The sequence below is a fragment of the Geotrypetes seraphini genome, chromosome 3 (genome assembly GCF_902459505.1).
Source record: "Geotrypetes seraphini chromosome 3, aGeoSer1.1, whole genome shotgun sequence".
Lineage (NCBI taxonomy): Eukaryota > Metazoa > Chordata > Amphibia > Gymnophiona > Dermophiidae > Geotrypetes > Geotrypetes seraphini.
The window spans coordinates 281,627,135-281,642,767 of NC_047086.1; the positions used below are offsets into that span (position 1 = coordinate 281,627,135).

General features: G+C 46.6%; 1 protein-coding gene across 2 annotated transcripts in view; it reads right to left on the reverse strand.

Annotated features, from left to right (window-relative positions):
• Positions 1 to 3,564: 3,564 nt before the first annotated feature.
• TAF5L (TATA-box binding protein associated factor 5 like) overlaps positions 3,565 to 15,633 on the reverse strand; it is a 101,191-nt gene continuing 89,122 nt past the window's right edge. For both annotated transcript variants that reach the window (XM_033938062.1, XM_033938063.1), the window contains exon 6: positions 3,565 to 5,656. In XM_033938062.1, coding sequence (XP_033793953.1) covers positions 4,859 to 5,656 — 798 coding nt within the window. In that variant the 3' untranslated portion in view covers positions 3,565 to 4,858. The remainder of the gene's footprint in view (positions 5,657 to 15,633) is intronic.

Here is a 15,633-nt window from a genome sequence, read left to right on the forward strand (position 1 = left end):
CTCTCTCTTCCCCATTTCACAGCATCTTCTTCCCTCTCTTTCTTCCCTAGTTCCCTTCAGGTTGCTTCAGCGTCTTCTCCTCTCCATCCCCCCACCCCCAGCACCCTTTGCGCGGTCCAGCAGCTCCCTCCCACCGGCTAGCCATGCATCTCCCTCCCTCTCTTCCCCTTACCTTCTCTTCGTGGCAATTCTATAAGGCTATGCCTTTTATTGCAGCCAGAGCCATGAGGTTGAATTGTGTTGGCTGCTGGAAAAGTCTCCTCTGAAGCAACTGGAAACAGGAAGATGCGTCAGATGAGACTTTTCCAGCAGCCACATGTGATGCAACTTCACGTCTCCGGCTGCAATACAACACATAGCCTTATAGAAATCGCCACAAAGAGAAGGTAAGGGTAAGGGCGGGAGGGAGATGTACGGCTGGCAGGAGAGAGGGGGCTGCCAGACCGCACGCTCATTCACCACGCATGCTAACTCCTTTAACTGCAGAGACAAGACCATTCACCGCTCCACAGGGCGGTGAATGGCCTTGTCCCTGTACTTGCGGTGACCTTTTTTTGTCACCATTTCGGCGGGTTAGCCGCGGGTAACAACCACCGTGTCATTCTCTATCTCAAACTTGTGGCCCACGGTCTGTATGTGATCTCAGATTTGTCATGGCAGACTGGGCAGGAAGAGAGGCACCAGCGCCAGAGTCAGCTGACTTGCAACTTCCTGCCTTCTGCTGCCGATACGCTGCCGGGACTCCTGCTTTCCTCTTCTTCTCTCCCCACCCCCGGACCAGCTTCTTTCTTGGAAAGTCTGATTGACTCACAGTCCTCAATTCCTGTTGGATAACATTACAAACGATCTTCTCTTGCCAATTAGCTAATATCCTGCTGGCAACTTTGCCTCTGTATACTGGGAGTGGTGACAGTGTGAGGTGCTGGCACAGTATTGGACTGACACTTATGCGACAGGCGGAAGCATCGGTCGCGTACGTTTGGGTGCTCGTCAGTGGATGGCTGGGGTAATAAAAACAGGGCAGGCTCGAAGCTGGGTCCGGAGTACAAGCGCGTTGGTCACGTACTGCTGCACGCGCCCAGCCCCCACAAACTGTTTGGTCGCGTGCCGATCTGTCACGTAGTGCTGGTGAGAAGGGGCGGAGTGCCTAATGAGCTGGGGCTGGAGGTTTGACAGAGTACAAAGTGTGGAGCAGTAAAAAAAAAAAAAAAAATGCACAGTAAGAAGTTCTGCTTAAAAGTCTCCTAAGGGTTTCTGGCGTGTGGTATGAGAATGGGACTGGTTCTGGTACTTGGTGACACACTGGTACCAGAGAACTAATTGCTGCAGATTTTCCAGTGATGCCACCTGATCTAGTTCGAAGATGGAAATTTTTAGAGGAGTTCTGACTTTTCAGGGCCCCATCTTGGTGCATTCTAGTGCAGCGGTCTCAAACTCAAGGGGCCCTCCACATAGCTGAAATTATCAAAAGCAATTAAAGAAAGATTTATAAACTATAATATAGTTTATAAATCTTTCCTTAATTGCTTCTTATAGCCACATTTTGGATTTGTAGGTACTTGGAGGACCGCAGAAAAAATAGTTAGGGGTCCTTTTACTAAGGTGTGCTAAATCGGCTAGCATGCCTTAGTTAAACAACTCCTATTTTTTCTGCGGCCCTCCAAATACCTACAAATCCAAAATGACTGATATTTTGCAGATACCTTCTGAAACACTTCCACCTATAAATAGTTTTTATCTTCCTGTGGCTAATAAAAATCCAACTGCTAAACTTTCTGAACAAATTCCACTGTCTGGATCAGATATCTCTGATATTTTAGACACTTTGGATGCAGATTTAGCTACCTCAGCCATTTCTGTGGTTTCTCTAGCCTTAAAATCTGATAAGGTTGGTTCCTATGCCTTTAAAAAAAAAAAAACCAACACATTAGGATGGTGTCTATTTGAACTGTAAAATCAGGAAATTACTGATATTACTAAGGAAACAGAAAAGGCACAAGGAATATTTGCTGTTACTCACTGGAGTATTGCAGTTATAAGCTCTTTATTTCCTAAAATTTCCATGTAAATGTATTGTGAAATATAATACTAACTATTCTTCAGCCTATACAACTTTCTTTTTTTCTAGCTGCTAACTGCTTTATGATTTCAATGGCTTCTCTGCTTTTCTATGTCTGATTTCAATGGCTTCTCCCTAAATAGTCATTTCAATTTGTGCTAGCTCCCACCTGTTTCTATTTCTTCGATGGTTTAATTCCTGTTTAATCTTTCTTATAATCTGTGTTAACTCCTTCTACAATTTAGGGCTCCTTTTACGAAGGCATGGTAGCGGTTTAATGCACGTAATAGCGTGCGCTAAACTACCGGCCGCGCTAGCCGCTACTGCCTCCTCTTGAGCAGGCGTTAGTTTTCCGGCTAGCACGGGGGTAGCACGTGATTAAAAGTTGCGTGCGTTAAAGCTGCTACTGCAGCTTTGTAAAAGAAGCCCTTAGTGGACACACTGATTTCTTAAGAACATAAAGGCTGCCATAATGGACAGACCACAGGTCCATCAAGCCCATTATCCTGTTTCAAACAGTGGCCAATCCAGGTCACAAGTACTTAGCAAGATGCCGAAGATAAAATGTATTTTATGTTACTTATCCTAGGAATAAGCAGTGAATTTTCCCACATTCATTTTAACAATGGCTTATGGACTTCTCTTTTAGGAAGTTATCCAAACCTTTTTTTTTTTTTTTTTTTTTTAAATCCTTCTAAGCTAACTGCTTTCACCACATTCTCCGGCAATGAATTCCAGAGTTTAATTACATGTTGAGTGAAAAAATATTTTCTCTGGTTTGTTCTAAATCTACTACTTAGTAGCTTCAATACATGCCCCCTAGTCCTAGTATTTTTGAAAAGAAAAAAACAAGTGACTCACATCTACCTGCTCCACTCCACTCCACTCAGTATTTTATAGACCTCTATCATAACTCCCGTGAGTCGTCTCTTCTCCAGGCTGAAATGCCCTATCTGCTTTAGCCTTTCTTCATAGGGAAGTTGTCCCATCCCTTTTACCATTTTTGTTGCTCATCTCTGTACCTTTTCTATTTCTGCTATATCTTTTTTGAGATGCGGCAACCAGAACTGCATACACTATTCAAGGTGCAGCTGTACCACAGAGCGATACAAAGGGTTCCTGATAATTCCTAACATTCTATTTGCATTCTTAGCTGCACACTGAGCTGAGGATTTCAACATATCCTCAATGATGACACCTAGATCCTTTTCCTGGGAGGTGACTCTTAATATGGAATCTTGTATCATGTAGCTGTAGTTCGGGCTCCTCTTTCCTACATGCATCCCTTTGCACTTGCTCACATTAAACGTCATCTGCCATTCTGATGCCCAGTTTCTCATATTTCTTGTATTGCTTTAATAGGACTACTATTTTTTTGTTCATTACATTTTCTATACAAACACATGGCTTTATTATTTTTTGTATTGAGATTTCTAAATAGAAAAGGAATATTAACTTCAACAGCCATACTTTTCACCTGTCTCCGTAAACCAATACAGCAAGAATGCTATTTAACTTTTTTTAATAGAAAACAAAAAAATATACATAAACATTTTCAGAAAACAGAAATATTTAATTTCTGAAGCAAATCAAATTCTTTCTGCATGTATGGGAATCGTTCCATGAAAGTGTATAGAAAAGTTGTATTACAACAGAAAAAAATCTGAACACAGAACTTCATTGCATACAAGATAATTTAGAAACATATTTTTTGGTGGGGGGAAAACCCCAAACTCCACTTATTCCTACAACTTTGATATGACATGTATTTTTTATTCTGCAGCTTTATTTGAATTGCACTGATGTACCATGTGGCTGGCACATTCATTGCATTTTCCCCCCAAAATCTGTTCCCTCCCCCCCATTTAGGGTAAACAAAGAAACCATTCAAGCAGATAATGCAACATGTAATATTTCCTCTCACAACTTTAAATAATGTCTTGAGAGCCAAATCCCAGCTTCTTGGGTGGCCTGCTTACTGAGGGTGTTGTATAAGTAGCTAGCTGTCAAAGGAAGCGATATGCTCCCTGCCATCACACCACAATATCACCCAATAGCTAAAAATGAACTTTGTTCCGAGCATTGGAAGAAGCCATAATTGGTGCTGCTGTAATTACTGGAAGGGAGGTGATAAAAAAAATCAGAAGATGGAGGCTGGGTGATGAACCCCACCCCGGGTAATTGTGTTTGACTGCTCAGTGCATTAGTCCCAGTAAGATCTGTTACTGGTTCAGCTGGACACTGCCTCCATTTTCTGCCAAACACTCCCACATTTAAAAAAAGAAAAAAAGTGGAAACTGTCATGTCCAAAAGGGATGGTGAGGGGGAAGCAGTCATGATACAAATAATCCCTGTGTAAACAAATCACTTCATTGTTTTCATGTGCAAGTACAAGGCTGATGTGGAAACAGAAAATGACCCTCTACTAGTGGTTTGTCTCATACATAATTTGAATCTATCCACTGTATTGGCTGACAACATTGCAGCCCAAATTCACAATATAACCAGATCTCATCTGCTATAAAATGGCAGCATTCGGGATATTAAATACAAGACTCAGGGAGTTCATCCTCCTTCAAGAAAAACAGGAGAATATGCTGTCTGTAGGGAGATGAACTACAGAAAGAGGTGTCCAAGAATGTGTGTGTATCCTCAGAAAGGAAAAAGATTCTCCCAGCTTTCTTTCTTCAATAAATCTGAAGCACTTTACTATCTATTATCCAATGATAAATCATATCTGTTAATCAGGGAAGAAGCTAATTTTTGTCCCAGAAAATACCATACAACCCTCCTCAATCATTAATGTTCTTGATTTTCTTGTGCAATTCCAGTCACTAGCAAGAGGTTACAAGCCATAAACTGTGCACTCAGCACATTACTCAGATGTCCAGTATATATCCCAATCAGTTCACTGGAAGACCCATCTGCAGGGGCGTTGCAATAGGTGTTTCGAATATCCCAAACCCTCACTGAGTTGTCCATGGATGCTGAGGCAATCAAACTGCTATCAGGGCTAAAAGTAAGGCTTGTGATGTTGTCTGTATGACCCCTCAGCTCCTTATAAAGGGTACCTGAAGCTAAGTCCCATAGTTTGAGCCGTTGGTCCTCACCTGCTGAAGCCAAGTACTTGCCATTGGGAGAGAAGGCCAGCGACATCACAGGACCACGATGCCCAGTAAAGAGACGCACTGAGGTTCCTTGCTGGGTGCTCCACAAGCGCACACTCTTATCTGTGGAACCTGTGGCAAGGTAATTGGAGTTAGGGTGAAATTTAACACAGTCTACATCTGCCAGATGACCAGCATATATCCGAAGGGGGTACGTCCGATCAAATGACCAGAGCCTTGCTGTGCGGTCATGGGAGGCGCTGGCAAAAAACAAGCTGCAGGGACTAATATCCAGATCCCAAACTGGATAGGCATGTCCATGGTACAGCACAGTGTTGGTGAAGCTGCTTAGATTCCAGTATCTGATGGACATGTCCTCAGAGCAGGATAACAGGCCCGAACTGTCTGACAAGAAACGAGTGCAATACACAGGTCCACAGTGTCCTCGCAGTATCTTCATCTCTGTTCCCATGTGGTCATCCTCTTCTTCCTAGACAATGGGGGCAGAAAGAAAGGCTCATTTATTTGATGAAATAATGAAAGCTCCACAATCCCAACAGAGCATGTAAAAGTCATTTTTAAGTAGGGCAGACAATTTTTTTCCAAATGAAGAGTGACTTACAAGTAGAATGCATTCATATGCAATTTCTAAACTTAAGTGCCTAAAAACACCACTAGAAAATAAAATAAGCATCAACATTCATTATTTAGTGCCTGTTTTACAAAGCCGCCATAGAGATTTAAAGGGCTTTGGGGTTGTTAGAATTAAATGGACAAAGCAATCAAACCTGAGGTGAAAGGCTGGTATAGCAAAGTGAAAAAAAATGAGTAAGGCAGCATTCAACTAAAGAACAGTAAAACAAGTATCTCACAAGGTGCATCATTCTCAAATTTCATAAAACATTCAAAATTATTATGAGATTGATAAAAACAAACAAACACAAAACTGCATCAGAGGAGTTCAGAACAGGTTTAGAAATGGTTTTAATCAAAGAACATTAATTTAAATTTTTGAAAGATAAAAATCCTAAAATTCCAGCTTCCTACTCTCTCCCATACAGTAACAAAGATAGAAATGGCATACAGGACTAGAAACACCAATAGTTGGGACAAATTTATCATTAGGGCTTGTTTCATAGCATTTCTATTATTTCCTCAAATAAGAGCTGCAAAAACTGAATACTCTAAACTCTATTATGTTATTCCTATAGTCTACAGATGTTGTGGCTCCTTCAAGAAGAATCTTTAAGGTAAAAAGGCAAAAGAGGTCTTTATGAAATTCTCTACATGTTAAAGTCACTTTATGCTAATACTGAATACATCTGAGGGACAACCTAAAGCTGAAGCTGCCTCTGCTGCTAAATAAACATGAACCACAAGTTTTGCTGTTTGGGAAATTTTAGGTTGAATTGTTAAATCTTCTGTTTTAGAATACTTAAGATCTCTTTGATTTTTGTTAAGCATATTTCATTCAAGCATGCTGCTTTTGCATTCTTTCCTGTGGCCATGAGATCCATGCCCAGTTTGCCCCAAGTCTGAACTATGAGGGAAAATGCCCTTTGAGACAGAGACCACTCTCTGGGATTAGGGTCTGCCAGCTAAGAAATTCGACTTGGACATTCTCTGTTCCTGCCACTTGAGCCGCTGAGAGGGCCTGCAAGTGAAGTTATGCCCACTGAAACACCATCCGAGCTTCCAAGCGGAGGGCAGCATTTCTGGTTCCCCCCAGTCTGTTTACGTAAGACACTGTGGTAGTGGTATCTGAAAACACCCTGACTGCTTTCCCTGTCAAGAAAGACTGCAACTGTAGCAAGGCCAACCAAATGGTTCTCACTTCTACTGATGGACCATTTGCTCTTCAACGGGGACCGCTTGCCCTGGAGAGGACAACTGCAACAGAAGCTCCCCAAGCTGCTGAGGCTGGCGTTGGTCGTGAGTGTCACCCATATGTCAATTTGAAGCAGTTTGCCCCTCGTCAAGTTCTCCCCTTGGAGCTACCAACGCAGGCTGTACTTCACCTCCGCCCATCTAGGAAAGCCACATCTGGAGTGATGTTGCAGAGAACATCTGAAGTCAAACACATCACCAAGGACCATCCAGAGTGGGAAAATCAAATCCTATTTATTGTGAGACCATCTGGACAGAAGGGAGTGCTGGAGAGGGTGCATATGAACTCTTGTCCAGGGCACCACTTCCAAGGATGTCATCCAGCACCTGAAGATACTGCCAGACCATGGGGCTTGGAAGGGCCAACTTTTGTTTGTGTGGCTCGGAAAGAAAAACATGGCCCTGCGCTGTGTTGAAGAGGACCCCCAGATACTCCAAACACAGGGTCAGCTGAAGATGACTTTTCCAAAAGCTGACTATCCAGCCCAGGTCCTGTAAAGAGGCTCACCGCCTGCTGGACCACCCACTCGCATTCTGCCAGCAAGGAAGTTCTGATCATCCTATCATCCATGTAAGGATGCACCTGGACACCCATCTGGTGAAGGTGGGCTGCTATAATCACCATCACCTTGGTAAAGGTGCAGGAAACCGTGGCCAAACTGAAGGGGAGTGCCATAAACTGAAAGTGGTGGAAAAGCATATGAAATCTCAGATATCTCCTGTGAGCCGGAAAGATGGAAATTATGTGAAGATACATTTCCGTCAAATCCAGAGAGGCAAGGAATTCCCCCAGAGCCACAGCTGCTATGATGGAGTAGACCATTTCCATGCGAAAACAGAGGACTTTCAGGGTCTCATTTACAGACCTCAAATTCAGAATGGGCCTCTAGTCTGTGCCTTTCTTGGGCACTATGAAGTATGACGAGTATCTGCCTGAGTCAAATTCTAGTTCTATGGCATGTCTGTCTAAGAGTCTTGCACTGTTGCTTAGACCTGCTTCTCCAGTCATTTGGCTGGGGAGTTGAGAACAGATCTGGAGGGGTCCGATAAAACTTGATCCTGTGCCCCTCCCTGATAATGTCCAGCACCCAACAGTTGGGTGAGATCTGTTCCCATTTGCCCCTGAATGCTGATAGCTGCCCTCCTATATGAGGAAGCTCGACCATCCTCCTGGCATCACTGCTGTTTCTTGGAACCTGGGCCATCGCAGAAAACTGTGGATTGCTGGTGCTGATAACTGCCATATCTCTGTCTGGACCCCTGCATGGGCCTCTGAGAGGAGTAGCTAGAGGAAAATTGGCGAGGTCTCCTGGAGGCATAAAAATTGTTTCCAGCAGGTCAACAGCTTCTACTATCCAGGAGGGATTTGGAATAGCGCTCTGCCATACTGGCCATGAGGTCATGTAGCCTATTGTCAAACAGAATCTGCCCCTTGAGGGTTAATCTGCTGAGAATGGCCTCGAAGGTTGAGTTACCCGCTAGAGAATGACACGGTGGCGGTTTACCCACGGCCACCGCATTTTAGCCGCGGGTCACCCGCCGAAAACGGGGAAGAAAACTAGCAGTCGCTGCGGCGACGGGGACAAGGCCATTCACCGCCCGCGGGGCGGTGAATGGTCTTGTCTCCGCAGTGAGGTATCAAGGATCGCGCGGTCCCCGCAGCCACCGCCCGCAGCATTTAGCCAGCTCCCTCCCTCCACCTCACCTTAAATTTCAAATTTTCCGGCTTCCTTTTTTCCGAGCCGCACATGTTCAAAAATCCGTGCACGCGCGGCTGCGCGAGTCAATCAATCTTCTCCTCTGACGCAACCGGAAACAGGAAGTTGCAGGAGAGGAGAAGTTTGATTGACTCGCGCAGCTGCGCGAGCACGGATTTTTGAACACGTGCGGCTCGGAAAAAAGGAAGCCGGAAAACTCGAAATTTAAGGTGAGGTGGAGGGAGGGAGCTGGCTAAATGCACGGCTTTTTGAACGCGTGCGGCTAGGGAAAAAGGAAGCCGGCAAACTCGGAACGAATATAAGGTGAGGTGGAGGGAGGGTGGGGGCTGCTGGACCATTCTTCATTACTTTGCCATACTAATTCCATTCTATGTAAGGTGCCACGGACTCAGATTCGAGTCCTAGCGATGATGAGTTAAAGATCCCAAAAGAAGCCAACTTCTAAATCCAGTGGTTAGAGCTACACTACACTCCTTGTGACCCTGGGCAAGTCACTTAATCCCTATTGCTTCTGACTATGGGCAGTTCCAAAGACCAAGACTGGCCAGTGTCAAAGACAGGATGCTGGGCTTGATAGACCCTTAGTCTCCACTGTTTTTAGTGATCAACAAAGTTCTATGTTTCTATAATCACCCTAATTCTGTTATCATTGGACTAGATATTCAAAATGATTTAAATGGCCAGGACAGGCTCCTGGCTGTTCAAATCATCTGTCCAGGGCTAACCAGGCATTTTCAATCTTCATGTTCAGCCCAAATGGTGTCACACAATTCAGCAAAAATATCCAATGTTGTTCCTCATAATTTAAATATTGCTCATAGAAGGAACAACATTGGGTATTTTTGCAAATGGAAGTTGGAGGGTTAATTCCCTTGAAACAGCCAATTGAGTGAAACATGAATTCATGCTGGGACACAAGATAGGTTGAATTTGTTTTGAATTTAAAAAGAAAAATGATCAATGAAGAATACTATAATGGCAAGAAAATATAATGATAAAACAGCAACTAATTTTGCCTATTTTTATATATTAAAAAAGTACTACATAAGGTGAATGTCCATATTGCTGTCTGTTGTTCTGCTGAGCACTGGCATTGAAACAGCAAAATGCATTTATTGCATACTTGTCCTCTGTCGGAAACATTATGGTGGTATATTAGTTGTGTTAATAAAAATTTATAAACAAAGCCCTGCCAGCTGAACATCTCTTTCTCTAGTTCAGCAGCAGGAACTTTGATTTATAAGAATGGAATACGCTAAATATTAGAGTACTAAGGCTTATATGGATGCTGCGGGGACGGTGACGGGGCGGTGAATGGGATGGCAGTGGCGGTGACGGGGCGGTGAAAGGGATGGCAGTGACGGTGACGGGGCGGTGAATGGAATGGCGGTGACGGGGCGGTGCAGAGGATGGTGGGCCGGGGCCGGGGCGGTGACAGGGACAGATTTTTTCCCCGTGTCATTCTCTATTACCCGCCCACTGTCTGATCCAGAGCATCCGGCGGGCCAAAATGGAGTAAGCTGAAACCTTATCTAGGACTCTAATGATGTCATAAAGAGCATCGGCCACATAATCCATGTCCTCCTTAAACATGTGGAGACAGGAGTCCCTAAGCTCCGAGGGAGTAGTCCGCATTCTGGTTTGGCAGGCGTGCGCTATGAAGGAGGCAGCTGCTGCAGCTTTGATATTCAAACTGTCCATCTGTTAAACTGACGCATCCATTCTGTGATCCTGTGCGTCCTTCAGCATCACTCTACCTTCACTAGGAAGGAAGGAGCTTTTGGTCACTTGGGCTGCTGCGGAGTCCAAAGAGCTGCTGGAAGTCTGAGTAGAGAGTTGCGCGGGGACAGAAATCCCACCCGTCCCCGCGAGGAATCCCCTCCATCCCCACCCGTCCCTATAAACTACAGAAATAATTATTTCATTTAATTATGCTACTGAATTAAAGGCTCTGGTAGAAACCCATTTACAAATAAGCAAAAAGACTTTATTAATTTGGAAATATTAATTGGGAAGAATACATACTTTGTAAACGGGTTTCTACCAGAGCCTCTAATGTTTATAAATTTTTATCAACACAACTAATATACTACTTTATCCTAAAGCAAAAAAAAAGAAATAGAATTTTTTTCCTACCTTTGTTGCCTGGTTTCTGCTTTCCTCATGTTCTCATTCAATTCCTTCCATCCACTATCTCTCTTCTCTCTGCATCTTCCATTTGCTCCCCCCTTTCAAATTGATAGAAACATAGAAACATAGAAAAATGACGGCAGATAAGGGCCATATAGCCCATCAAGTCTGCCCACACTATTTACCCACCTTCTTAGGTCTTCTGACCTCTTAAGTATAATTGTAATTATACTGTCACTCTACTGACCTGCTCATTGTAATTATACCGTCACTCTACTGACCCACTCATTCAAGTCCTAGTGACCCTATCCTTGGCATGACCTCGTAGGGATCCCACGTGGGTATCCCATTTGTTCTTGAAGTCTGGGATGCTGCGTGCCTCGACCACCTGCACTGGAAGCTTGTTCCAATGCTCGATCACTCTCTCCGTGAAGAAGTACTTCCTGACGTCTCCACGAAACTTCCCTCCCCTGAGTTTGAGCGGATGTCCTCTTGTGGTCGAGGGTCCCCTGAGAAGAAAGATATCGTCTTCCACCTCGACCCGTCCTGTGATGTACTTAAATGTCTCAATCATGTCTCCCCTCTCCCTATGCTCTTCAAGAGTGTAGAGCTGCAATTTGCTCAGTCTTTCCTCGTACGGGAGACCCTTTAGCCCCGAGACCATCCTGGTGGCCATCCGCTGAACCGATTCAATTCTGAGCACATCCTTACGGTAATGTGGCCTCCAGAATTGCACACAGTACTCCAGATGAGGTCTCACCATGGCTCTATACAATGGCATCATGACTTCAGGTTTCCTGTTGACGAAGCTTCTCTTGATACAACCTATCATCTGCCGTGCTTTAGATGAAGCCTTCTCCACTTGAGTGGCTGCTTTCATGTCAGCACTGATGATTACTCCCAAGTCTCGTTCTGCCGTAGTTCTGGTTAAAGTTTCTCCATTCAAGGTGTAAGTTTTACAAGGATTTCCGTTACCGAGATGCATGACCTTACATTTCTTGGAGTTAAAGCCCAGCTGCCATGTCAAGGACCAATTTTCTAAAGTACGCAGGTCTTGTTCCATAGCATCCTGTAGTTTATATCCGTTTACTATATTGCATAGTTTGGCGTCATCAGCGAATAAGGTTACTTTGCCTTGAAGCCCTTGAGTCAGATCCCCAATGAATATGTTGAAGAGGAGTGGGCCCAGGACCGAACCCTGTGGTACTCCGCTAGTCACCTCCGACATTTTAGAGAGGGTACCGTTAACTACCACCCTCTGAAGTCTGCCATTAAGCCAATCTTTAACCCATGCAGCTAGAGTCTCTCCTAATCCCATCGATTTCATCTTGTTCAGCAGCCTGCGGTGTGGGACACTGTCGAACGCTTTGCTGAAGTCTAGGTACACGACGTCCAAAGACTCTCCTGAGTCCAGTCTTCTTGTTACCCAGTCAAAGAAGTTGATTAGATTTGACTGGCATGACCTACCCTTGGTGAATCCATGTTGGTTGGGATCCCGGAGATTTCCCTCGTTCAGGATCGTATCTAATTTATACTTAATTAGTGTTTCCATGAGTTTACATCGATCTGGCATCCATCTTCTTCCCTCCGCTCCCCCCATAGTCTGGCATCTCTGTCTTCTTCCCTGCCAGCGTCTTCTCCCCACTCTCTCTTCCCCATTTCCTTTCAGCGTCCTTCTCCCCCCATCTTCCCCATGTCCTGTCAGCGTCCTTCTCCCCCCTCTGTCTTCCCCATGTCTTTTCAGTGTCCTTCTCCCCCTCCATCTTCCCCATGTCCTTTCAGCGTCCTTCTCCACCCCTTTGTCTTTCCCATGTGCTTTCAGCGTCCTTCTCCCCCCTCTGTCTTCCCATGTCCTTTCAGCGTGCTTCTCCCCCCCAACTTCCTCATGTCCTTTCAGCGTCCTTCTCCCCCCCATCTTCCCCATGTCCTGTCAGCGTCCTTCTCCCCCCTCTGTCTTCCCCATGTCCTTTCAGCGTTCTTCTCCACCCCGTCTTCCCCATGTCCTTTCAGCGTCATTCTCCCCCTCTGTCTTCCCCATGTCCTTTCAGCATCCTTCTCCACCCCTTTGTCTTCCCCAGTGCTTTCAGCGTCCTTCTTCCCCCTCAGTTTTACCTTAAGCGTCTTTTCCTCTCCACTCCACCTTTCTCCCTCCCTGCCCCTTACCTTTGTAGTGCTTCCCCGCCCAACTGACAACAGAGGGTCGCGCGGTTCCTGCGGAGTTGGATGCGAGGCTCGACTTCTCCCTACCTGCCCTGCCGCAGCACACAGCCGATCGGAACTGAAGTCTTCCACGATGTCAGCGCTGACGTTGGAGGGAGGGCTTAAGCAAAGCCCTCCCTCTCTCCGACGTCAGCGCTGACATCTGGAAGACTTCCGTTCTGATCGGCAGTGGCGTACCAAGGGGGGGCGGGGGGGCGCTGCGTCCCGGGTGCAGCCATGGGGGGGGGTGCACAGCCGGCCAGGTCCCCTTACCTTTGTGGCGCTTCCTCCGACCGACCGACAACAGGCCCGGTCCGACAAACCTCCCTGCCCTGTAGCCGCAAATCTAAATTACCTTCTTACAGCAGCTGGAGTATTGAAGCTGCTGTAAGAAAGTAATTTAGATTCGCGGCTACAGGACAGGGAGGTTTGTCAGACCGGGCCTGTTGTCGGTCGGTCGGAGGAAGCGCCACAAAGGTAAGGGGATCTGGCTGGCTGTGCACCCCCCCCCCCCATGGCTGCACCCGGGACGCAGCGCCCCCCCGCGGTACGCCACTGCCGATCGCAGCACACAGCCGATCGGAACGGAAGTCTTCCGGATGTCAGCGCTGACGTCGGAGAGAGGGAGGGCTTTGCTTAAGCCCTCCCTCCAACGTCAGCGCTGCCATCGTGGAAGACTTCAGTTCCGATCGGCTGTGTGCTGCGGCAGGGCAGGTAGGGAGAAGTCGAGCCACGCATCCAACTCCGCAGGAACCGCGCGACCCTCGGAGGCGTCCCCACGGGATCCCCATGACCCTAGGGGGTGTCCCCACAGGATCCCCGTGACCCTAGGGGGCGTCCCCACGGGATCCCCGCGACCCAAAGGGGGGACCCACGGGATCTCCGCGGGTCCCGCGGGATTCCTGTCGTCCCCATTCCCGTGCAGCTCTCTAGTCTGGAGCCACAGAATAGAGCCAAGACACATTTTTGGCCACCTTAAATGAGCCTACAGGAGTCTCCACTGCTCAGTGACCAAAGAGGTAAAATCTGGACGAGCAGGAAGAAAGTTCATCTGTGTATTAGTGCCGCACGTGACGGAGCACTACAAGGTGGCAGTTCTGCTGGACATCGAGGTTCAGTATAGACAGGGTGTCAGAAATGACAAAGGAGACTGAAAAAGTCAACCAGAAAAGGTGACACACAGAGGGATCATTACTATGGTCCGCCAACACATACTGGACTCCGAAAAGGATTCCACATCATCCACCACTGCAGAAAAGCCCTGTGAAAACAAAGGTATAGAAGGGGTTTTCAATCATCCCAATCCTGTTCTGAAGGTCAATGACACTGCAAGCTGGCGTGGTATGAGGTAGGGATGCCTGTTTGGGAGAAGGATCCCCTGGGCGCTTCCCGGTCCCATTAAATAGACTTTCTATAAAAGACTGACAAAATCTTGAGATGCCTTGCGTTGGGAAACCTCAGGCTCCTTGGGTAACTCCAGAGAATAACACGGGGACCCACAGAAACGGGGAAAATCAATATCTGTTCACTGCTGGCATATGGACAAACCTATTCGCCACTCTGCCAAGCAGTGAAAAGGTTTGTCCCTGTGAGGAATCCCATCCACTACAGCTCCCCGATATCCCATCATCGCGGGCCCGGTGGCCCCACTCGTGGGTCTGGTGCTCCAGCTCACCCCACCCCCCTTTGTTTATGGGTCCAGCGACTCCAGCTAGCTTCATAAAACCATAAGAATAGCCTTACTGGGTCAGACCAATGGTCCATCAAGCCCAGTAGCCTGTTCTCACAGTGGCAAATCCAGGGCTGCTGGATTGTGCTCACGGCCTTTCCTCTGCTGGGCTCCTCCTTATGATGCAACTTCCCTTTTTTGCAAAGAAAGGAAGTTGCGTCAACCGGAGGAGCCTGGCAGAGGGAAGGCCATGAGCATCATCGAGCAAGCCTGTGTTCGATGGCTCACTCTGCATGGTTTGTGCCAGTGGCAGGGAGGGAAGAAAGCCGTCTGTACCCACTGGACCTGCGAGCTACTGCTACCCGATTCGCCTCCCGGTCTCACTTTAAAAACTAATTGTGGCCTTTGGAGGATCACTGGTGTACTTTCCCTCTGCTGCGGTCCCGCCCCTCCTCTGATGTAACATCCTATTTTGGTCTGGGGCGGATTGCGGCAGAAGGAAAGTGCACCAGCGATCCTCCACAGGCCATAATTAGTTTTTAAAGTGAAATCGTGAGACCAGGGGGATGCCATATGATGGTGGAGAGAAGGGGGAAACATGTTGGCCTTTGGTGGGGGGGCTCCCTGGTGTAGTAGCTATTAGAAGTACATGGAGGGAGGGGGGTCCAAAGGAAGGGGCAACTGCCGGACTAAAGGGGAGAGGTGGAGGGGAAGAAATAATGGATCTGAAAAGAGAAGAGGAAGACAGGTGGTAGTCAATTGGGATGGAGGGAGGGAAAAGAAAGGGAGAGAAGTTGGACTCAAAGGACGGTGTGCAGGGAGGGGGGATAGAGATACTGGATAGGAGGGCAGTTGGGAAGAGAA